Genomic DNA, 25,580 nt, shown 5'->3' on the forward strand with positions numbered 1-25,580 from the left:
CACCCGCGGTGGGTGAGAAGGGAATTTTTATATATATATATATATATATATATATATATATATATATATATATATATATATATATATATATATATATATATATATATATATGTATATATATATATTAAGTATACAGAAAGCTACAGAATTTGTTAAAAACTGTGAGCTGCGCTAAAGTAAATAAATGTGACATTTGTATTCACTTCCGGAATACAAATGTCACATTTCCAAATAAGGTATGAGACTGACAGCGGTCATTCCCCGCCCCTGTCTGTTTACTGCAGCGAAGTCCTTCTCTCTGCAGTTATCTAGGAAACTACTCAAGTTTTTTTTTTTTTTTTTTTTTTTTTTTTTTTGTTACTCAAGAAGGATAGCGATCGGGGAACAATCTCTAATAATAAATAATGGGTCATTTATAATATAATATAATATAATATAATATAATATAATATAATATAATATAATATAATATAATATAATATAATATAATATAATATAATATAATATAATATAATATAATATAATATAATATAATATAATGGAAGTCAGCAGAAAAAACTATTATGGCTCACAGAAAGTGACATAGCTCACAGTTTAAAGAATATGGAAGACTACTGTCTTAATAATTGTTCAGAAGACAGTCATTTACATCCTCTACAGGGAGGATATAAACAACTAAAGACCAGTTCTTTATCCAAAGGTATTCATAAAAAGTTGAGTGGAAGGAAAATGTGTGATAGGAAACCAGGCACCAGCAACAGGGGTATGCACAAACTTGAGAGAACGCTAAAAACCCCCTCAATTCGAGAGTTTAGGGGAGCTTCACAAGGAGCAGACTGTGGCTAGTCAGTACATCAAGAGCAACTTCACACAGAAGAATCCTACACATCGTCTACAAATGTTGCATTTTTCATGCCAACCCATTCCTGAGTAGAGACATCAGAAACGTTTTAACTGAGCTAAACAGAAAAAGAACTGAACTGTTGCTCAATGGTCCAGAGACATCTTTTCAGACTAACATAAAGTTTGCATTGGGCGTGCTGTGGTGGCGTAGGGGATAGCGCGACCCACATTTGGAGGCCTTGAGTCCTCGACGTGGCCGTTGCAGGTTTCGATTCCTGGACCCGCCGATATTTACCGCATGTCTTCCCCCCCTCTCTCTCCCCATTTCCTGTCAGCCTACTGTCATATAAGGGACACTAGAGCCCACAAAAGACCCCATGGTGGGGAAAAAAAAAAGAAAAAAGTTTGCATTTCATTAGGAAACTCATCTTAAGAGTTTGGAGTAAGATGATCAAAATCAAACCCAACGATGCAGATCACCTGAAGGCAGGAATCAAGCAAATTGGTCTGGCGATCACCTCCATACCACGCTGCATCAATGAACAGTTTTAATATTCATTCAAAAGAGGGCCCATTTTGTGCTTTTTTAAAATCTGTAAGCCATAATCACCAAAATTGCAAGAGGTAAAGCCTTAAAATATTTCAATAGGATTCTACAGATGTTTCACTTTCTGAAAAGTCACAAAACATCTTGAACTTTATCAGCCTATTCAAATTTATAAGCTGTGCATTGAAAATACATATTGTTGGAAATTACATAAGTAAGTATATATCAGCAAATGAACACAACTCACACAAGATATTGCCTGGCAGTCATAAGAATTTTATTACAAAATAAATATTTAAATGAAATAAAAATAAGAGAACGGGTGAAATATTTCTGCATTTTCATAGATTTTCTTTGCTATATGAAAAAGAAAAAGGTCTTACATAACTAACTTGACTGATCATTCCAATAAGACTCTGCTTCTGAGAACAGACTCAGGAAGTCACCTGTGGAGCAAGATTAAGTGAGTGTTGTGTTACCAGAGGGGAAAAATGCATGAAGGAGACACTTTTTAACCTTGTGATTTTGATAAAGGTGCATGAGTACCACCTGAAAATGAATGTGATACAGAAAAACCTATAAAAAAAAAATACATTTTCTGGTTGACCAGTTTTTCCAGGCCTCAGCCAGAGTTTGGGTCCCGTATTTAATTTGATCACATGTGGTGGATTTGCTTCTCCAGTGTCTTTTTTAGTATGCCTCTTAAAAAAAGAAATAATAAATGGAGGGTGCTGGAACAGTCCTCTAGAGAATTGAATGTAAAGAATCGGATCATTACATGTCACAGTGGAGTTAATACATCCTACAAACCTTTAGCAATAGATTAAGAAACTGACAATAGGGTAGATCTTTAACTAACCACACAGTTTCATGTCTAAGATTAACAACGTTGTCAAATAAAATATTTTAATATTGAGCATTATCACATTTTAAACACTAGAGGGAGACCTATCATTGTTGCATGTACAAAGCAGCCGTACATTCAGTCAAAATAAAACCACCAGTACAAGTCAAAGTGTTTATAATAATGTTTCGACAAAGGATAACAAACTTTTTAAAGGTTGCTGGTCCAACTATTTTAGCAATAAATATAGAGATTTAACATGTATTATCACCTTTAAATACAGAAAAAAAAAACCTGACAACTGACACAATAATACCAAGTGGAAGTTTAAAAGTTGAGTCTGTTCTTTTCTACATTGCACTGGCTCCCATGGATGTCCATTGTGTCAGGTGTGTAACAGAGAGTGTTTCCACCAATCAATATGCACGTCCTGTTGAATCTCGTTATTGCAGACACCCTGTCCGTCATCAGGACAATGTGTCAGCAAACCAACCCAGCTGTTGGAGCCTCTGGCAGCGGACACAGGTTTTGATAGATGAGTGGAGGAGACTCTTCATGCTGTCACCAGGCTGGAGATAAATAGTCAGCCACGCTGCAACAGTAGTTGGGTTGCCGCTAAGTTACCTGCGAGGAATCTGGCACCTGCAGGTTAATGAGCAAAATATTGCACCTTTATTAACAGGATTTCGACAACTTGCTGGTACTTTACTTTTTACCTCAGTAAAAAGTGTACCATTACCTGTCACAGTCTTTTGTTTTTTGTCTCTCCTTTCTCCTCCTTCCTCTTCCTCGTTGCCTTTTCCTACACAACAAAAAAATAAATTATCCAAGTTTTCCAGATTTTTTGAAAATTTTTACTATTAATTGTGAAAATTTAGAATAAAAAATAAAATTTTTACCTTCCAACCTTCATCAAAGGTTTCCGCACTCTGAGGAGAAAGTTTCAATAAATTACTGGAGAACAAATCAAAGTGTGATTTTAGTTAAATACATATGTAGTGAATGTAATCACCAAATTGGTTTCTTAAAATTTGTATTTGCAGCTTTATTATATGTATTTCACAGGGAACCTGGCTCTGGAACATTGGTTTACCTTCTCTTACCATCAAACTGAATGTCATATTGATTTGAGTTCTCAGGGATACTTCTGATCTTTTTCATTTTCCAAGAGTTGTACGATAATGCTTACAACTTAAATTATTGTTACAATCAAGGTTTGGGTGCACAAGTAAAAATTTATTGCAAGTGTTCTCTTATCCCATAAGGGCTATGTTTTAGCCCTAATTTTGCCACTAATCTTTGGTGAAATGTCTCTTAGCGAGTTGCACCATTTGAGCATTCTTTTTGTAGCTTTTGGTATAATGCTGACAATAAAATTTGACTAATCTTGGCTGAAGTGTAAAAATTCAATTGAGGTTTTCTGCTGTGGAGCTGGATGTTAAGCACAGTCCACAAATATTCAACAATATTGAGGTCAGAAACCATACCACTAGGTTCCTTTAATTTCCTCTTGCATTGTCTACTCCCAAACCAATTTTGATATATGCCTTTTGGATCAAAGTCCTGTTGGAACACCCAGTTTTAGTCACATTCAGCTCAAGAGTTTCTTAGGATATTCAAGAACAACAGAGGAGCAGTCAAGATTCAAGCGTATCATAAACTGGAAATTGCTGTAACGTGAGTGTCACTGTACAAAGTCGAGCAAGTTCAACATTGCCAAGTGCTGAGAAGATACTGACTGCAGAATAATCTCCTAACCCAAAATATTACAAATGATAGGAAGAAAAATAAATAAGCAAGACGATTTCAAAATTCTTTCACTTCACCTCAAATCATCAGCGAGATTGAGGAAACTTAAACATAACCAGGTGCTCCAACAGGACAACAAATCTTAAACAGACATCTAAACTGGGTTTTAAATGTATATGCAAGGTAACATTGAGTTTCTGGAATGGCCTGGAAACTTGTAGAACTATACCTAAAAAGTACAAACATACCGGAAAATCATTCAAATTTTATATTCTAATTATGGAGGAATTGAGTGTTTGAACCTTGTATAGATAGAAGCAGTTAGCCTGATCAACAACCACAGTAGTTTTGTAAGTTGCAATTAGAACACGGCTACATTTTGTACAACGTGGCAATACAGGTTTGTTCCCCATAATCTGTGGTTCAGTTACAATAAGAGCCTCTTCTTGGGTTTGTTCTTGTTTATCTGCTCACAGCGTGGCACTATTTCATCTTATGAATCTGTAAAGCTAGATTTAGAGAGGGTTTTTTTTAGCAGTGATACACATAATAATCACTTAGGCATCTTTAAGTACTTCACTTTAGATAGATACGTTGAGTTTTTCACTATTATAATGCCTTGTTTCCAATTAGATCCCAATATTATATAATTCAAATGTGAAAGATAACAGGGCTCGATTCTTTGGTTGAGGCCTGTATGGAAACATTATTAATAACTGCAGTTTTAACTAAATACAAGTAAATAATAGGAAAAAGGTTTTATTTTAATACATTTTACGTCATAAATTAGGGAAACATATTTTTTTGTTCTCTTACCTACATTCACATGTCTTATGCTCCACAAAGGTCATCTCAACATATTCTTCACCTGGTTCAGATGGCCGGATTTTCAACAGCTGTTTAGCACAGTCAGAAGACAGGGTTATAATGGGGTAGTACCTTTCAAAAGTCCTTAAACTTTGAAAGATTGTATCATGCTACAACGATAAACATCAATGAAATTAATCTAACTGAAAAATAGTACATGGTTTTCAACATGACTCAGCACTGAATTCAGTAGGATTTTGATGTGGACTTTGAATAGGCCCTTCCAGCACATAACTATGCTGCGTAAATCAATACATTTTAGCTCTGGCTGTTTGTTGCAGTTGTTGCCATGTTGGAAGGTGACCATCAACCCCATTATCATGTCTTGTAATCGTTAACAGTCTTTAAATTTGCCCTGTTTATAGCTCCATTTGTTTTCCCATCAGCTCTTACCACAGCATGATGGAGCCACCTCTATGTTTTAAGGTGTAGAAGTTTTGGATATCGACCAAAAGGTTCAGATTTGGTGTCATTTTACCAGAGTTCCTTCATCGACATACTTCTGTATCCCCAGCATGACATATATATTTTAAACAGATTAGGTCTGGTGAATGGTCTAATCCTAGCTTTCATTTAACAATGGCGCTCCTCTATACATTCTTCAAAATCTGCAAGGTGAACAACTAGTTGTTGTCCTATTTGAAGATTCATCCACCTGAGAGCTACCAAAAGCCTTTTGATTGCTTCTCTGATTAATGCTCTGGCCTGGGAGTTTATGCAGAAGGACATGTATTAGTAAGACTGCAGTCTGGTAATGATTTTTACATTTTCTGTTCATGGATTCATCTATCTGAGATCTACGAACCTTGGGATATTATTTAAATTTCTCTACAACTATGTACTTAGTGTGTGTTTTTTATGTCTTCCTGATGCTAGATATTCACTAATGTTCAAACCTCTGAGGCCTTCACAGGACAGCTGAATTTATACTATGATTAAATTACACTCATTTGGACTCTGTTTACTAATTATGTGCTTTCTCGTTTAACAGGATTTGATTATTGAATTCATCATAATTTTATTGGTAAAACAAAAAAATTGAAAACCATGCATCATTTCATTACCCTGCAAAAGTAATGCTCAACCTTGTGTTGATCTACAACCTAAATCCCCTAAAATACATTGAACATATGAAGTTGCGAAGAATTGTGTAAAAAAAAAAAAATCCAGGAATATAAAATTTTTTGCTGTTTTCTTACCTGCATTGTTACATTTGAAGTTTGAGTGGGATGGCACTCTAAGTTCTCATCTCCACAGCAGCCGGCACATCTCACCAGTGGCACACAAGAGGGGCTGTAGATGTGCTCCACCTCCGTCGGGTATTCCTGGACAACCTCTACCAGTTTTTCCATGGTCCGACAGAAGCTGCGACCCCACACCTCTTGAAACATCAGCACTGTTAGGAAGAACAGGAGGATGAGCCACTTTGGAATCACTTTTGGTTCTCATAAAGATGTGGAGTCTGACCACTCAGAGCAAATTCCCAAGCTCTCTAATGAGAGAGAAAATCACTACATGGATTGTAAATAAACTATACTATTAGTTTCTATTTATTTGTTCACAAATAGTATGATTAATTAGTTAAACGGGATAATAATGACATGCTCATGTGATGTATACAGAGACGTAAAGCCAGATGTGATATACAGTGTATCCTGTTTCCTTATAACAAAAAAAAAAACATTTGTACAATGTGCAGTACACTTTCCTGTGGGAGTACATGTGTGAAAGTGTCCTACTTGCTTCGGGGGGAAGAGAAGAACAGGGACGACTATAGCCAAACACAGAAGGAAGAGAAAACAAACACTGGGAACATGGCCATGAACAGAACCCTGCTGGAACTGGAGCCGAGTTGCCCCACAGGCACCTCTGGGACTGCACTGACCCCCAGAGGTCACCAACTGGAGCCTGACACCACAACAGCTGTTTATAAACGCAGACGGGCTGGGAGGAGATGGTTGGGGAAGTAACCATGGTCAGGAGATGAGGCCGTGAACTGTAATGTTGTAATACAACATTAAGGGACATTTTGCTTGCCACTTACTATGGCTAAACTCAACTCTATGTCTTCCACTTTTCTAAACTATCTTCTGCTGCACGTATTCCAGATCCCGGCCTGGGAGCTGTGCAAGCCTTTAAGTTGCAGTTTATTTCTCCTTTGGCAGCATTAATTTATAGTGATGTGAGGGAGGGAAAGGATGTGAATAGAGAAGGTCAAAAGTTGGGTAATCCCTTTTGGCTAAGACAAGCCCTGTTATTGAGTAGATTCAGTTCAAGCTTGCTGACTGGTAGCCAACATTCCTGAGCTTTGTCATTAATTTCACATCCCAATAATGTATGGAAAATACAACTGAGTTTGAAATCAGTTTCATTCTCTGAGATCTAACCTCTTCTGTGAATAACAAAATATGGCTAAAATAATCCATTGCGAATATATGCGTGTCTGGGCGTGTGTAAATATGACAATTTATTCAATAATTTTGAAAATATTTATTTTGTCAATACATTGTTTTCGACTATCGTACACTGATTAGTTTTGATTTTTTTAATTATAGCTCATGCAATTAACATGATTAATTTTCAGCACTTTGATACATTTTGAAATAAAACAACAACAAATACTTACCTTCCACGGTGCTATTTGTGTCTGCCGTGGGTAAATTCTGAAAAGAGAAAACATATATTTACCATATCATAAAAAACCCAAGATTGGACAAAAAACCTTTACAATTGAGATAACACCAAATAAAACAAGTGTTACTGAGAATAGATAAAAACATCATACTAAACCAAACGTGAGAATATAAAGTTTGTTTTAAAAATAGAAGTGAAAGAGCCTGCCACAGTTTTAGAGATGCTGCAAAAAACAACAACAACAAAAAAAAACCATCTCTACATTTGCATTGTGTCTATGGAGCACTTTAAAAGCATCTGGTCTACTGACCTGAGGAAGTGAGGCAGTATATGGGAGGAGGGGGCAGCAGTTCAGACTGAGACTGGTAAAATGAAACATAACTAGGATGTGAGTAGAGAAGGTCAAAAGTAAGAGACTGCACTGCTGACAAATGAAGCAGCTGCAGCAGATAGAAATGGAAAATTATAATAAGCAAAATAAAGTGTGTTGCAGTGGTCAAATCAACTGGAAAAAGCAACGATTTAACAGTGTTACACATCACATTTTATATGACTTTATGTCTTCTAACTATGTGTCCAAAAAGACTTCTCTACAGAGGTTTTAGTTAATGGTCCACAAATGGCTATTGATATTAGTTATGCTTTCTTGATCATCAGCTTTCTTTATCTTGTTATAATCTTGTAACAATGCTGTTGGCTCCCATTTCTCAACAACTTTATTGATCTAAATACATTGGCATCCATTATGATGTTTGACTACTTGCTACATTCTTCTCCCCATGCGGGTCACTTTGGGGTCATAAACTGTTCACACAGATGCCTGACTGTGGTCGCATTTAATTAGTAGTATGAACGACCACACTAAAAAGATAATAAATGATATTTCAATCAAAAATTAGACTGTGGTGTCAGGATTTGCTGTGAATGTAGCCAAGGATAGGCTGTAGAAAGCAGTCAGCAAAGCTTTAAAGTGGACAATAAACAAACCACCTATCTGTATAAAATGAAAGAAAATAGTTATGTTTATGAGAAAAAAAACTGTAATAACTGGCAGAAGACAGAGAAAAATGAAAAGATCTAATCATGGAGTCTTGTGGTACCCCACAGGAGAGACCACCAGGTGAGCCAAAAATGACAAAAGTAGCACAAATCCACCTAAGATTATCAATTTTTTTTTCAATTTTAATTAACACAACATCATTATGTAGCTAAATATTGAAAAGGTTTAATACAACTAAAATGGGTTGACAGTGGATCTTTTTTTCCTACTCTGGTTTGGTTGAATCTTTTTGACAAGCAGCATATCCTCACTGACATGTTCCACAGTGTGCCCAACTGTTTAGGTTCAAAAACCTGCTTCCTGTGGTGTAAGATTCAGTTCTTTATTTATTTTCCCATTAATGGCTTCCCCCTCCGTCTTGATTTTTTCCCATCATCCCCTGATAAACAGAGTGAATTTCTCATTCGCCTGGGAAAACACAAAACCTCTGCTTGACTCCATCTCAGGAAGGGAAATCTAGGTTTGATGAAACACCCTCCGGCAGAAATGCAGGACAGGCGGCAGACAACCTGCTTCCGCAATCCTTCGTAACAAAATTGAATTTCATTTTCTTTTCTCTCCAACACAAACTTGATAAAACACAACAGTCAGTGCAGACTCTGATACATGGAAAAGTGTTATGCAACATCAGAGTTGTTTTCACACCATCTGTTCACAACATAAAATGCATCCTCTTCCTGTTTTGAACCAAAATTAGCTTGTGGATGAGGATGGTATCTGTCAGTACACTGCCACAGTCCGCACCGTGATTTGGGAGGAATGTACTGATTTGACGATGATGAATTCCACTTCGCACAAGTATTCAAGGGACACATTTTAAACTTTTAGTGAGATAAGTAGAAGATGTACCTCATGCAAGAGGATTCCCCACAGTCACTCAGGGCTTCTCCTCTCTGCATTTTGGGAACAGATTAAACTTCTCGCTCTTTTTCTCAGAGCAGCTCATCATCTGGCCGACATGTACAGCTGTTCCTCTGACAGCAGAGTTGTTCCATAGAGCAGCGCCCAAAAAACTGTGTCTGCTGCTGCACAAAAACACAGCAGGACACAAAGCTCTGCTCTGTGAATATATTTTAATGCTCAGCATGGGAACGTCACACTGCAGTTTAAGCTATTGTTCAATGTCACTTTCACTCAGTCAAGACCTGATTATTTTCCATTCTCTATAGCAACATCAGAATAAAGCAAAACTCTCTCCACCGTTAGCCATCCTAAGATCTTTTCACTTTTTCTGTCTCTTTTCCGTTTTATGAGCTTGCTACACATTACAAAAGCTTCTTGGCTTTGACTCACTTGCTCTTCAAGAAGTCGAGGGTTAAACCTTGTCATAACAAGAAAATATCTCTGGTGCCTGTTGGGTTTGAGAATAGAGGAGTATGAGAGAAGCTGCCGCTATGATGTAAAAAAAGTTGCCTGAGACGTCTCAGATAGCTATTGCCTTCTCTTCATGCACTTAGCAGTATTAGCTTTGCGATCAATGGTGACTAGAGGTAGTTTAGCTCTTGTGGAAAAAGCAGGGTTTTATATCAGTAAATTATGAATGATCTTGACAAACAAATCCCACAAGCTAGATCAATTTCTGACTTCACTTTAGTATCTCGTTCACCTCATTCCCCTAATTAGGCTTTTTTTCAAGGAGATTCACTTCTAATTAATTAGGTTTAACATGATCTTGTGTCGTTTTCAGGAATTGTTTAATGAAGAAGTAAAGGCTACACAAATAAACATATATTAAACCTGGCAAATTATGTTGTCTAGGTTTGTCTTGCTATTTATGAGCATGTGTGCAACTTTGGCTCATTTCTGAATCATTGCAACAGAATCTGCAATGGAACCAATGAACCAATGACTGGAATACATAATCATGATGAAGACACTAAATGCTTTATACAACATAAATGTATTGTATATTTTCTACAAAAAATACCATAAAATCCAAGGAATGGTCTCCTGTTCAGAAGCAGGTAAACAAGCAGATAAAATAAAATCAACGGAACAAAACAAAGTAAAATTAGGCTTAGCACTATCCCTAATCCACAGTATAATCATAAAAATGGGTAGCTGTTTATTTTTCACATTAGATATCTTCTGCTCAGATTCCACAATATGTTCACGAACAATATCTTAAAAAAGTAATTACTCCCATTGAACCTTTCCATATTTTATTAAACTACAACCACAAATTTCAATTATTACAAAAGAACAAAACATAGTAACACATACTTGTTCAGTAAAGGGAAGAGGAGACATGGGCTTCATAAGTGCAACTGCAAAAATGTTTCTGCAAAGTTTTGACTTGAAAGGCCTGGATATATTTGTAAAACAAATATGCACTACTTCTTGTTTATCTGACTTCTAAAAAAGATCCAAGTTTATGGTTCTCACAAGAAAAAAAAAATAGAAAAAGTTCAATAAAAGGAGAAATTACAACAGAAAATTTTATATATTGGCTGTTAAATTGTACAGCAGCTAAAGGAGTTCTCCAAACTGTTAAGAGTTTCTGCTGTACTCATGTGTTACTAGAGGACTCACTTAGTCCCTGAGTTCCTGCAGTCAAGCCACAGAGGCCCAGAACATCATCACTCTCTAGTCCCACACAGCTGAACTACGTCATCCTTAACCTCCTTGCTTACTCCATCTGTCAGGGAGAGGGCAGCGTGCGTAGGGAGCACAACTTAACATGACAGAGATTCTGCTTAATGCTTCAAGGATATACCAGTTTAGAGGGTCAAGCGGAGGAAGTCAGTACAACAGCAGGTATAATGGCCATTTGCTGAACAAGATCTGGGTCCAAGCTAAAATAATTAGCATTGCATATTTTAAGATAGCAAAGAATGAAGGACATAGTGCAATACGCCAATATTACAGGTCTTTCTGTTCTTTCCACTGGATTACAAAACAGTGATTTAAGCACGAGGGATGTTTTGTTTAATAACAAGTTGACAACAAGCAGAGTGTTAGATGCTTTTTATTTCACTTTTATACGTGGTTCAAATGTCTAACCTATTACATAATGAAAGTGAAAACTACCAACAAGTAAGAAAATCATTGAAAATACTGAATGTTGCTGGTATTCTCTCAAAAAGGTAAAAGGTATCATAAGGACTCCAAGTTAAAACTGAGGACAATTTCTCTAAACACACTTATTTGGTGGTTGACAAAATAAGACATTTTCACCACAGCGAAGCCAACAACATGTTACAATTATCAACACAAATCATTCTGCAAGGACTCGGTTTTCATTGTCAGTGTGGTTGAATCCTACTGATTTAACATTGCTGCCATAATAAGGGTTCAGTTTTTATGGATTTTGCAGTGTAAATGCGTGTCATCCCACTAAATGTTCAAGCCACAAACCCTTACATATTCTGACTTTTAGGTACAAAATGCATCATACACGCTCTTGTAGCACAACAATTACAGTTACCCCAACTCCTGCCTTATTATTTGATTGCTCTGACCTTTAAATAAATTACTTCAGAGATGTCAGGTCACCAGGCTGAGTGGGGCTTTGCAGTATACTTTTTATCAGAGTTATACCAAAACAAGGTTCACGTCAGCAGAACTGTTTTCTTTAATAATGAGGAAAAGCAGACTGGCAGAGATTTGGGAAAATCCCCTCCTCAGTTCTCAAGACTTGGGCTAATAATGACTCAAGTAAATAGTAGATTCTGCATTTCTATATCGGATCCTGTATTTCTATATATTATACACACACACACCCCTACAGGACTTCAGCATGCTAATTTAGATTATTTAACAACAAAGCTTTTATTACAATTTTATCGCAATTAATCAAATTTTTTTTAAATAAAGGTTTCAGAACTTCTGGATTTGCACATTTCTTTGGTAGACCCATACTCTTACACACAAGAGACATCCGCAACAAGAGCAATGGACAACAAAGCTCCTATCCTTGAGCCCTGGTTGTGTTGGCCTATCAGTTAACTATTCAAGGCTAAAATAGCTTCTCAATGCCAGACATGTTGCAGTAGCACAAGCGTGCGTCCCCAACGTTAATGTCAGTTTGCAGATTTCCAAAGAATTTTTTTTAACAAAGTATCATGAAGGATGAGGGATTCCTGAAACATTTGAAAGTTGAATTGGAATAACAGAACATTGAACCAATCTGATGGTTAAATTACCTAAATAATAGACTATAGACAATAAATATGTTTGTAGTTGATCTCATATGTCTGTTTATTCAATAATTTAGCAGCAGAAACTTTTTTTGAAAATAAAACTTAATTTGTACTATTGATATATAGTTAGCAATTGATTAATCACAGACAAATAGATATAAGGAATTTATTTTTGTGCTACAAAGCAGCGTCCTGAAGGCATTTTTGCAAATTGATTATTGGTTCCTTCTTGCAACTATTGCCCTGGCTAGAACATTGACAAATCATTCATATCAAGCACCATCACTGATTCAGATAAAGTGGCTTGTTGTTCAGATATCTCTGTCATTTTAATTAATTATTCTTAAAAAGAATAAATGTTGCACACAGGAACATATTCTTAATTTTATGATAGGATGAAACTTAACCCGTAAGAGAAACTAAAACAGTGGACGCAACACTTCTCTAATACTACTCTTCCATCTGCCACCGCGATCCAGGTTCATTACATCAACAACAAAATCCACAGCAGCATTTCTCAGGCCTTACATGCAGCTTGAAGGAAACAAAACTTATTTTCCACCCCTACTAAGGAAAAGCAGGCACTGTTTTGTATACACAAGGCAGGTGAACCTAAAACATCAGGAGTGACATTACCCAGTCGGGACTGCAAAGTGGTCAGGTCAGAGCTCATGATCGGGGCCCACTTTCAAATTACCAACAAACTTCAAACCAGAACACATGGTGAATGTTTACAATAATCACTCCAGAAATCAGGGTGAGGAGAACATTACTGGACTTTTTTCACATGCTTTTAAAAAGGCACATTGATGTGTTATGAGGCAGATTCCCAAATCCTAAAGCAGTAATTTGGAGATCCACATAATGCATCAGGAGGCAAGTCAGTGACTTGATGCACTCAGTTGGATTGTTGTAGGAAGAAAACTTCCAACCAATTTGAATAACAAATATAGCTTGACTATATTTTAAAATGATCAAATTGAAATGTGTAGTAACTCATTTTAAAAGGGGCATAGTGGAATATTTGTTGTGAACTGGCACAATATAAAAACACTAAATTGAACTTAAATGAAAAACCTTGCGTTGGGTAGAGTCTCTACCCCAGTCTTTCAACAGATTCTCTTCCAAGATTTATCTGTATTTAGCCCCATCCATCTTCTCATTAACTCTCACTGGCTAGTTTTTTAAAGTGGGAACAGTGTGTTCAGGGTTAATGCAGGGTTAGTTCTTTTTTGCCACATAGGCCATAAAGTTCAATTTTGGTCTCTTCTGACCAGAACATCTTCTTCCACATGCTTCCTCTATTTGGATAGTGGCAAACCTGTAGCTGAAATTCCCCTGACAGTGGCAACAGTTGTACTGGGTAACACTTTCCCGCTATGCTCTGGATCTTTGTAGCTCCTCCATGATTATTATGGGCCTGTCAGCTTACAAACTTATTTTCTAGTTACGTGATTTGCTCCAGATTTAATTTATGGGTAACAGAGTAAATATCCATGCATGCCACACTGTTTAGATTTTAATTCACAAATTTATTTAACTTAGTATTTTGGAATTTGATTTTGAAATATTAAATACTTTGTGTTGATCTAAAACACAAAATCACAATGACTTAGTAAAAAGGTTGAAGGAATATGGGTACCTTTGCAAGGTAATCGTTTTAAGATTGATTATCTAAGAGAGTTTCTCACAGTCTTTAAAAATAATTTCATCTTCAACAGGGAGTTTTCTCACTATAAGGGCAGGTATGCTTTCTCTGCTTTCTGCTTTTCAAAATAACACACGCTGCAAATAGGGTCAACAGACATGGAGGAGGTAAAGGTCCATATAGATGTTGATTTAGATAAATACAGCTTCCTTAGTGTAAGTTCATTAATGAATGCACAGATGTCTCCCCAAAGACATAGACACAAACAGACACAACCACTGTGTAAATGGTGCACCCCGACGCAGACACACACACACTCACGCACTACACAGGTCCTAAGATAAGACTGACCGGTGGTAATTGTGGTCCCTATTACAGTAAAACGCTTTTCTGTAAACCAGAGTAAATTACATCCAGATGGGAGATTAAAGCCTGCTGAGTAGACGGCTGCCCCGAGCATCACCACTCCTCTTCCTCCTCCAAAGCAGAAGGAAGGAGAAATCCATATTTCCTGATTGCAATTGCAACTCTCCCATGGGCCGGGAAATTACAACTGGAGAGAAATACCCCAGCAACGCAAATAAAAGCACCGTCAGTCAGCAAGTCACTACAACTTTGTGAGCATGCTTTGACTGAGAAAGATGGGCAAGAGGACAAAACACAAGGAGTTCATAAATTTTTAATGTTTGGCAGGCAGAAAAATGGTTTAAGTATTTTAATCTGTTCAAAGTCATCATAGACACACCTAAAATTTTGATTTTATAACATCCAGAGCTACAATAGAGGCTAAACATGAACATATGTGGAAAAAATATGAATAGTAAGAATTGTATTTGTGCAATAGAAAAGATCAGTGTCCAGTATTGATTTTCTTCTGATGTCAAGGAAACACCTGTGTAACATCATGTACTTGCAGACATAAAAGCCACAACTTTATCAGTAATGGTTCCCTTATCCAGGGCTGAAATTAAGAGTTTGTGGATCTCTGGCCTGGAGACAATTTTGGTGCCTTATACACTGAAAGTTAGGTTAACGTCAACATCAAACTTGTCAGGCCTTGTCCACATGAGGACAGTCTTTTATAAAACTGTATTTGTGTTTGGTTTTTCAACAAAATATTACTTCTGGATTTGCTTTTCCCACATATAAACCAACATAAAATGTTTTATTAACTGATATAATAATTAGGTGTCTGATCAGAGGCAACTATGTCTCCCCAAGAGAAAAGAAAACTTTTGGATTTCTAAAGGTTTTTCTAAAGGTCTTCAACCTGTTTAATTTGACAGAGGCATTGAAGATGGTACATTCCTGTACTTTTACAAGTTTTGTGGTCAATCAACTGATCACCACTTTTTAAAAAAGTAATGACATGTCTCTACTACAGATAAGGTAACTAGTACTGATAACAGCTTCACAAAACTTCAAAAAATCTGAACTATTCCCCTCAGAGGTTATGGCCAGTCGGTATCTTATCTGCCGCAGACTTGGTTGGCTCTAGCATCTTTGTGGAATCAAAGAAGGTGTTGGGAAGTCATTGTGGAATGACTTGACATGCAGACATGAACCTAACTTTTCTATCAGATGTCTCCCTACCTAGCATGTCAGTTCAGAGGCATAACAATTGAGGGTTGACTACAACCTCTTAATGCCATCTTAATTCTTTTAAAAATTCCACCTAGGCAACAAGAAGACATTCCAGACAATAGTCGGAGCCCAAAATGTGCATTTTTGTCTGTCTAAATCAACACCAATCTTACAATTCCTATAAAGGCTGGTGCCCGGTAACTCACAATTACTGAATTGAAACTTCTGATGTAGAACATGTATGTCAAGTAGCTATCTTGCTGGACTTGTTAAAATTTAAAATAGGAGTTTATCCATATATATGGAGAAATAATGCATGAAATGTGTTAGAACACTTGAGGATGTAGTTGGTCTAGCCCACTTTGTCCTGGCACCACCATGATTAGTCATTAGCTAGAAAACTAATTTCTGTTTCAACAAAGTGAATACACCAGACAGGTATCTACTTCTGAAAAGATACCAGGTAGTCATAACCTCTCAACTCCCACTACAAAAACATCTAAACCATCCTTTTAACCTTATCCCTCCTATCTGTTGGTTAGATATGGAACAGGCATTGCGAAAACGCATTGCAATGATGAATGTAAGGCTCAGAAACAATCTAATGTTATCTAGTTTGTATGGTTTTATCATAGAAAAAAATAATTGCCCCCATTTTTGGTCAGAGACATTTAGAGCAAGCTTTCTTTATAATGAGATTAATCTAATGGTTAGGCAAAACCAAACAGCTTTTGGTACTTGTGGTTTTGTCATGTAGGAGTGGCAGAAATACATACCAGAGATGCTTTCAAGCTCTATCCTCAGCTAAAATTCCTGTCACACCAAAGCAGGTTATCATCAGTGCCAAACTCAATGGGCTAAAAGGAAGTCAGGTTTGGAACTGCTGATGCAGCATTTTCTTAGCCCTCTTGCATGCAACCATAAAATGAAGGAGGTAGTTTACACCAAACACTACAGATTAACTGCAAACTGATGAAAATTTGTCAGACGCAACAGACACTGAAGATTTTTTAAAAAAAACTCTCCTGTATTCAATCTGCAATAGAGACATGATATGGTTTGTATCTTCTATCTATACACCTGCAATTTAGCACATATACAGGTGTTCATACAGCACGTGGTTTACACAGCCAAGGAATCAGGAATAAAACAAGCAATTACAGCACAAATACACACTAATTCTTTGGACTTGTCATGTAAAAGGGTGAGCAAGAGGTCACCATTGTTCAGATAGGAAACCCAGGTGCTTCCACCCTCAGTCTGGGGTAGTAATACCATAATAAATCAGCAAGCGTGTTCACAGAGTTTAGCTATCAATGAAAATCTGACCCGGCTACATATATTTTATTGATGCATAATTTTGGACTAGTGCTTTCATGTTTATTGCTGTGAACTCAATGACCAAAGCATGCTTAGAGTGACAAATTTTTAGTCACTGGTATCTGTACACCAGTGTGCCTCTTGGCCAGGTCTCACTCCAAAAGTAGAGATTTCATCTCCATGGAAATCCAATAAAATAATGATTAAATTAATTAATTAATTTTATAAACTGACCCTGATGGTACAATGACTATCTGATATTGCATTATATCAGAATCTATGCACTTTCTGAGCATGTTTTACATGGATGGATTATATCAGAAGGAACTGGCTTGATAGGAATTGAAACAAGGCCTATATGACTGAATATTAATTGGATTGTAATTTGAATTCGAGTTGGATTGAATGTAAATAAATTGTACTGAAAAAAAAGAACTTCACTGAAAGGAGGATTTAGTAAGCCCTTTCTGGCAAAAGCTTTCCTAAAAGATCCAAAAACAATTCTCAGTCTGTTTTGCATATAAGCTCAGTACAGCGAACTGCACAGCGGCACAGTAGGTAGCACTGTTGCCTTGCAGCAAGAAGGTCCTGGGTTCAATTGTTGCCCCGGGAAGTTGGTGGAGTTTGCATGTTCTCTGTACATGTGTGGGTTCTCTCCGGGTACTCTGGCTTCCTCCCACAGTCCAAAAACATGACTGTTAGGTTAATTGGTCTCTCTAAATTCTCCCTAGGTGTGAGTTTGTGTGTGCATGGTTGTTTGTTCTGTCTGTCTCTGTGTTGCCCTACCCAGACTGGCAACCTGTCCAGGGTGTTCCCCACCTCTTGCCCGGAACGTTTGCTGGAGATATGCACCAGCACCCCTCCTGACCCCACTAGGGACAAGAGTGTACACATAATGGATGGATGGATGGATGTATGTCTCATTACCTCATTACAACATGAAACACATCAATGGAAAGAGATAAGGAGGCATCAGAATCAAATGCCTACACCACAACTACCCTCCTCCTCTTTGGTTATTTTTTTAAATAACCAAACTCCATACAACATTAAAAACATACAAAAATAAAAACAAAAAAATATCAATTAAAATAAATGCAAAGGATAACTAAGAAAACCAGAATTACAATCAGAGTAACCAGAAGGAAATGTTTAGCACCTGCACAACAAAACTGCACAGAAAAAAATAAGAGTTCCACCTAATAAAAACCACATCCCTTCCAAGATGTAATCCCTGGTAATCAGATTTTGTAGAAAGGATTAAAATAAATTCATTTGGTGGTAATAAAAAAATCTGATCTCTAATAAGGCTCCATAAAGTAAAAATGAGTTCCAAGGTTCAGAACAGAAAAGCAAAAACACACATTCAGAAACACTGAAATATGTAAGTGATGAATCTGTTGCACTAAAGAATTATGAAACAGCAAAAGCCCCAACCTCTTCTGGCTACTCTGTGTTTCAGAGCGGACACAAGTGATCTCTTTATTCGCAAGGCTGTTGATAGATTCTCCAGCTGTGAATGTCATGAAAATAAAAGGATATTATTTATTAGTGACGCATTTTTAAGCGTGGGAAATTCATGAAAGATGTTGAATTTCTAACTTTTTGGGGTTTTATAGAAGGTGTTTGCAGCACATGTATAGGGTTAAATGAGTATCCAGATTATCCTGACAATCTGACAGATTGGATGTTGAATCTCAGAGATTGCGCTGTTTACACTTGCCATCAGTCTTGTAGGCAGCAGGGGGCATTTAACCTGCTTCAAACTGGGGCCCCTGTGCTTTGTCATTCATGTTTTGACTAAGCAAGCCATGAGCTGATTATACGGATTAGAGGAAATTCGGGGATACCACATGTTTTCTACCAAGTTTCAACTTAACAACAGCTGCAAAGTGTCCGGCTTGGAAAACTGTTAGGACATGAATCTTTCACAGACCTTTAAAGCCTCTCTGAGTCAATACTTCAGAATGCAGGCTGCAGAGCGGTAAAGTCTGCTGATTCAACAGGCTTCAGCAGTGTGTGAAGTGTGACAGTGGGAGTAAATGGATGAGAAAAGGACCTGGATTTGCATTAAACATGAGACGCATCAGAGACAGCTGCCACGCTGGATGGAAATCAGAGACTGAAAAGGTTCAAGAGCTGGAGCTCTATGTGGCACAAGTCCCACTGTCCAATGACACGTCGTCTCTCAAGTATCTGTGACACAACGCAGGCTTGTTAAAGAGTGCCCACTCTAGTGTCGGGTTCACTCTGTTCAGGCAAATTTTCATTAAGAGACCACCAGGCGATGCCAGGAAAGAAGACAGATAAGCTTTGTACTGCCTGACAGAAATACCTTAAACACTTCTCATCTAGATCCTGTACTTAATACTACCTTTTACTATTAAAATGTACAGAAACATGAACATGGGCAGTGAAGGGGGGCGCCTCACACTTTGAGACAGCTCAGCAGGATCTCGAATTATCCAGCTACAATAGAACATACCATCAAAATGCATTCCAAAAGAAATAGAAACCAATATGTCTCCACACTAAAATAAATCACACAGAATGAGAACAATTGATGTCAGTGAAACTAGTGTTTGAAGAAAGCGTCTGTAATTATGAGCTTAGAGCTTTCCCAAATGTACACGTAACACTGAGTCACCTTGCATCATGTGCTGCTGCAGATGAATGATTATGTGGTTTGTTGTGTTTCACCTTGTGAATGAATGAGCTGAATGGTGCTCTTTTAAAAGGTACTCAAACCACAAGTTACTGTACCTTGTCATCAGGAATGACTAAACATTGATTTATCAGATCAGATTTTTTTTCTTTCATTCTTCCAAAAACTCCTTATTGCAAATACATCAATCAGTAGCATGTTTGATGGACTCGTTTTAACCTTTGGTGTATAAATGGGGATCATCTTCATATTCCTTCATTACTGTTTGATTCAGGCCTGCCATTTCTACTAAAGAACTTGGAGCAATTTCCTGTTTTATCTGTTTTGATCCTCATGTCATTTGTCATAGAAAACTAGAAATTAATGTAGATTAGGAAACAATCTGAATGGTCCATTTGTAAGAAAAGCCTTTCCAAATTTAAAAGTCATGTTAACAGACATAATTTTGAGTAGTTAAAGAATGAAAATGGCTTCTATCTGAGATAGGAAATTGCACAGAAATTAGCAACCAACTTTTTTCCATGGTTGCTTGTGAACCCAACATCGAACTTCCCTGCCTTCTTCCAAAGAGCGCCTCCAAAATGTTTTTAAAGGGAGGGCAGCCAGATGGAGGTCATTGATACTCCTGGGGTGGCACACCAAAACCACAAGCCCAAAAAGAGTGGTGGTGGGTGAGGGGCAGCAATTTTATAGGGGAGGCATTCATCGCCCATCCTCCCCAACTCACCAAAATCAGATCAAGACAAAATGCAATAAAGCAAACAACAAAGTGATTAAACGGGTACAAAAGGATAACATATAGACAGCATAAAAGTAGGTATGTTTGCAAACAAGTTGCAAACAGCCATTTAATATGAAAAGTAGCTTGATTATATATATATGGTGTCAAAATAAGACCTACAAGGTCAGTAAAGTAACCTGAAATAATCTTTGTATGTAACCTAAAGATCCTATCAAACATGTGCTAACATATAATTTCAGGTAAGCTGTTGGAAAATAGATATAGAACATAACATTTGCCTAACTTAAAACAATCTTCTCATCTTTAGGTACAATGTCACCAGATGGTATTCACACTTCCATCCATCCATCCATCCATCCATTTTCTATACACCCTTTGTCCCTAATGGGGTCAGGGTAGGAGGGTTGCTGGTGCCTATTCCCAGCTAACGTTCCGGGCGAGAGGCGGGGTACACCCTGGACAGGTCGCCAGTATGTCGCAGGGCAACACAGAAAACAGACAGGACAAACAACCATTCACACACACACTCACACCTAGGGAGAATTTAGAGAGCCCAATTAACCTGACAGTCATGTTTTTGGACTGTGGGAGGAAGCCGGAGAACCCGGAGAGAACCCACGCATGCACAGGGAGAACATGCAAACTCCATGCAGAAAGACCCCGGCTGGGAATCAAACCCACGACCTTCTTGCTGCAAGATAACAGCTCTACCAACTGCGCCACTGTGCCACCGGTATTCACACTTGTTAATTTTTTTCTTATTTTATGTTACAGACAATATTCTAAACTAGATTTAGGATTTAATAGATTTTCTTTTCAATAATCTACACAAAAACAGGTTTTTAGAAAAAAATGCCTGTTTCAAGATTAAATAATCACAATATTGGGCTAATACTTTATTGTAGCATCTTTGGCAGCAATGGCAACTAAAAGTCTGCCATTGAAGTGATCAAAGAGTCATTCTTCTCTATAAATTCTCTCAAGTTGAGTCAAGTTTGATGTGGAGCAAAGCATTTTTAGGCCTTAACAGATGTGTTCAATTGGATTTGAGTTTTAATTCTGGCAGCATTCTCTAAAGGCAACTCTTTGTTGTCATGATTGTTTGCTTTGAGTCTTTGTTGTGTTGCAAAATGAGTGGTTACCTTCGTCTGAGGTTCATAGCACCCTAGTGTAGGATCTTTTCTTTAAGAATATCTCTATATCTTGCTGCCAGTCCCCGCAGCATGTTGCCACTACCACCATGCTTCACAGTAAGGGTGGGGTTTGCCAGGGGATAAGAATACCCATGTTTCTAAAGACATGGTTTCAGCTGCAGTAAAACGAAATACTTAGGTTTCAGCAAAGCCAGATAATTTTATTTCTCCTGATCTGGCAATTTCTAAAGTGGCTACCATAAAGGTCTGACTGGTCGAAGGAATAGCAATTGACCTTCTCAGCATTTCTTCTATCTCCACAAGGAAACATTGGAGCTCCACTTTATTAACCAATACATTATTGGTCGTCCTTCTGACAAAAGCCCCTTTTCCCTGATTGCTCAAGTTGGTTGGTTGGGAAGTCAGACCTCAGGAGGCTCTTGGTGGTATAAAGCTTTTTCTATTTCCAAATAACAGAAACCAAAGTGCTTGTAAGAATGTTCAACACTGTCAGAAGTTTTTTGTCTCCTCTTCCAGATTTCTATTTTGACAGAGGCCTACAGACAATTGTTTTGACTTTACTGGTTGGTATCAACTGTGAGTCTCTACAGAGTTTGATTCCAAAACAATAGTCAGTGAATTTAGCTCACCACAAGCAAGTTAAAAGTTGCAGAATCCAGGATGCTACGCTAAGTGTCATATTGACAGTTTTGTGTAGATATAATATAATATAATATAATATAATATAATATAATATAATATAATATAATATAATATAATATAATATAATATAATATAATATAATATGGAAAGAATTAAGGGTTATGAATGCTTTGGTGACACTGTAAATTAAACATGGTATTCTCAGACCAAAACTTCAACAACAAGCCCCAGGCTATTTTGGTAACAGGAATGAAAAAAATGGCTCTCCTTGGTAGGTTTATTTTACCTAATCGCAAATTTTCAAAACTGTAGCCACTGATAGCAAAGAAAGAAAAAAAAAACAACAAGGTGAGAGGGGATGGCTCAGCCCTGACTGCAATTACCAATTAGGCGATATGATCAACATCTGAAAAATCAAGCAGAATAGTAGCACATCTAATGAAAAAAGGTCAGTGATATGCTGGTATGCTTAATTTAAAATGGGCACCAAAATGTTGTTCTGCTAAGGGCCTCATAAAACCTTGGACCGGCTCTGATCATCACTAACTTACTGATTTCATATTAATATTTTAAGCGGAACTAGACTAAAATATCCAACAATGACTATAATATTCTACAAAATATAAAAAATAGGAATAATTGCCTATTTTTGTTCATATCAATGTGAAAGGAGAGTCAATTCACAAATTACGCGCAAAAGAAAACATATGTTTCACAAATTTAGGTAAAAAAAAAAGAAAAAATGTCTGTGTGTGAAGTGTGAAAGAGCATACCTGTACAGGTGAGAGGAGCAGGTAAAGCGCCACCACACACCCGAGAACAAAACTCGGTGTCATTTCGCGGTGTTTGCGCACAGAGAGATTGACGTGCCCAGGCGCTAACTTTCACTCAGTTTTAGAAACTAATAAACTGAACGGAATAATATTAATAAAAAAGGCGTGGTCAGTCAGGTTAGAAAAACGATGCTGAACGGGATTTCCCGAGTCATCTGAGTGGTGAGAGTGAGAGAAGTCACGTAGCTCCGCTTCTGGCGTGTAACCTGATGAAGTTTGCACTCTCTAATGAAAAAGGCCCCAGGGACCCGGAGAAAGTGCTAGAGTTAAAAGCGATTCAATCCCTTAGGATCCGCACTTAAAGCCAATGCTTAAAGAAATAAAATATATAAGTGGTTCAAGCTGCGAGTCAAAATGTAAAAGGACGATAAAACAGGCAAAAAAATCCCCGAGCAAAGTGAAAAAAATTACATGGTTCAGTCCAAAGTTTTCTTAAAAGAAGAGCCGCTCCGGAAGCAAATAGTAAGTTATAGACTGCAAGTTTCAGTTTCTGGTCTCGCCCTGAGCTCCAGCCGGCTTAAAGAAACACTTCAGTCTAATTTCCCCGCACCACCTTTTTATTGGACATTTAAATCTCCTCCCCTTCCCCGTCCTCCCTCTGTGACCTCCTGAGAATCAACTGAAACTTTACAGCATCTTTTAGCCACAGCCTGCTCATTTATACCATCACTGCAACATTTTTAACGTGTAGTGATGCGCATAAGGTTTGCTTACCAATAACTGCATAGTCTGGGTTATTTTGCTAACCCGTTCTGTCTCAAATGCCCTGACGAGTTAGTTGGGATGATTGAACAAAATAAGGCTGAATTATGAATTTGATCCAACATATTGGAGCCGAGAACCATTTCAGTCACCTTGAAATCTGTGTGTTGAAGTTGGGCTACATCAATTTCATGCAGAATAGCAGGCTCTTGAATCTTGCTTCTCTGTATGTGAGCTTCTCATATAATCAAAGCTCTTATCCAAAGGCAAAAACAGACTTTTTTGTTATGTAATTCTAATTCATGTATTTATTTGAAAGTTGTCAGTGTTCCAAGTCTTTAACAAGATATTTTCAAATCTTCTGGAGTGTAACAGAGTTTGTGTGAAAAAAAAATTATATCTGTGTATCAAATGCCCAAGAGAAGGTCCGGATCCTCATTGGAATCACCAGTCTTTTTATACAGATGTTATTTTTTTATAACACTTTTCTATTTTTTTATAAACTTTCTTTGTATTTTGGTAGGTCTCTGGCTTGCATCTAAATTTAAATTTTATTTATTTATTTATTTATTTATTTATTTATTTATTTATTTATTTATTTATTTATTTTTACTAAAAATATCTTAAAAGGTTTCTCCAAAATATCAGCATCCATCCATCCATCCATCCATCCATCCATCCATCCATCCATCCATCCATCCATCCATCCATCCATCCATCCATCCATCCATCCATCCATCCATCCATCCATCCTTTCATCCATCCATCCATCCATCCATCCATCCATCCATCCATCCATCCATCCATCCAAGGGTTTTCTATCACCCTTGTCCCTACTGGGGTTGGGAGGGTTGCTGCTGCCTATCTCCAGCTAATGTTCAGGCGAGAGGCTGGGTTCACCCTGGACAAGTCGCCAGTCTGTCACAGGGCAACACAGAGACAGACAGGACAAACAACCATGCACACTTAGGGAGAATTTAGAGAGAATAATTTACCTAACAGTCATGTTTTTCGACTGTGGGAGGAAGCCGGAGAACCCGGAAGGAACCCACGCATGCACAGGGAGAACATGCAAACTCCTTGCAGAAAGACCCAGGACCAGGACCTTCTTGCTGCAAGGTAACAGTGCTACCAACGGCGCCACTGTGCAGCCAAAATATCAGCAGTTGGACTAAAAATCACTTTAATAAATTTGGTTGTGCATTAATCCAGAATCAGAAAGACTATTTTTCAAAATGGTGGTCTGTGAATAATGATGACATTTCTTACAGTCTGTTCTCGGTCACAATGTTTGGCTAAAAATGCTCATTTCATGGTGCAAGAGCATAAACCCACAAGTTGGGTAAAAGACATAATTCTGCAGGGTTTTTTTAGTGCACACTTAGTCTGTTTGAGAGCCAACCTTTGAGTCCTTTAGATGTTCTGTAAGAGCTATTAAGAGAGGGTAAACATTTAGAGATCTTTTCCCCCTGTTAACAAGTGTGGTATCCTCATTGAGCTCCAGGGTGAAAGGAGACTTCCCTCTGTGGTTTTAGTGTTTAGTCAGTTTAGCTAAGAAAAAGGGGTAGATTTCATACTGTTCACACATCCCGTTGCTCTTCTGT

The 25,580-nt window shown here is 37.5% G+C and overlaps 1 protein-coding gene across 1 annotated transcript; it reads right to left on the minus strand.

Moving 5' to 3' along the window:
* Positions 1 to 1,627: 1,627 nt before the first annotated feature.
* pgfb (placental growth factor b) lies at positions 1,628 to 23,812 on the minus strand. The gene is made up of 7 exons (XM_044143486.1): positions 23,215 to 23,812; positions 7,477 to 7,513; positions 6,050 to 6,246; positions 4,800 to 4,879; positions 3,134 to 3,163; positions 2,974 to 3,036; positions 1,628 to 2,876 (listed from the first exon to the last, which is right to left on the minus strand). The coding sequence occupies exons 1-7, from the start codon at positions 23,275 to 23,277 to the stop codon at positions 2,855 to 2,857; spliced, it is 492 nt and encodes a 163-aa protein (XP_043999421.1). The 5' UTR covers positions 23,278 to 23,812; the 3' UTR covers positions 1,628 to 2,854.
* Positions 23,813 to 25,580: the final 1,768 nt, after the last annotated feature.

Source organism: Gambusia affinis, linkage group LG16, assembly GCF_019740435.1.
Source record: "Gambusia affinis linkage group LG16, SWU_Gaff_1.0, whole genome shotgun sequence".
NCBI classification, from domain to species: Eukaryota; Metazoa; Chordata; class Actinopteri; order Cyprinodontiformes; family Poeciliidae; genus Gambusia; species Gambusia affinis.

Coding starts and splice junctions, on each gene's coding strand:
- pgfb (XM_044143486.1), bottom strand. CDS start 23,277: ATGACACCGAGTTTTGTTCTCGGGTGTGTGGTGGCGCTTTACCTGCTC. Junction 6,247..7,476: donor CACAAATAGCACCGTGGAAG/GTAAGTATTTGT, acceptor TCTTCCTAACAG/TGCTGATGTTTCAAGAGGTG. Junction 3,037..3,133: donor CCTTTGATGAAGGTTGGAAG/GTAAAAATTTTA, acceptor TTTGTTGTGTAG/GAAAAGGCAACGAGGAAGAG.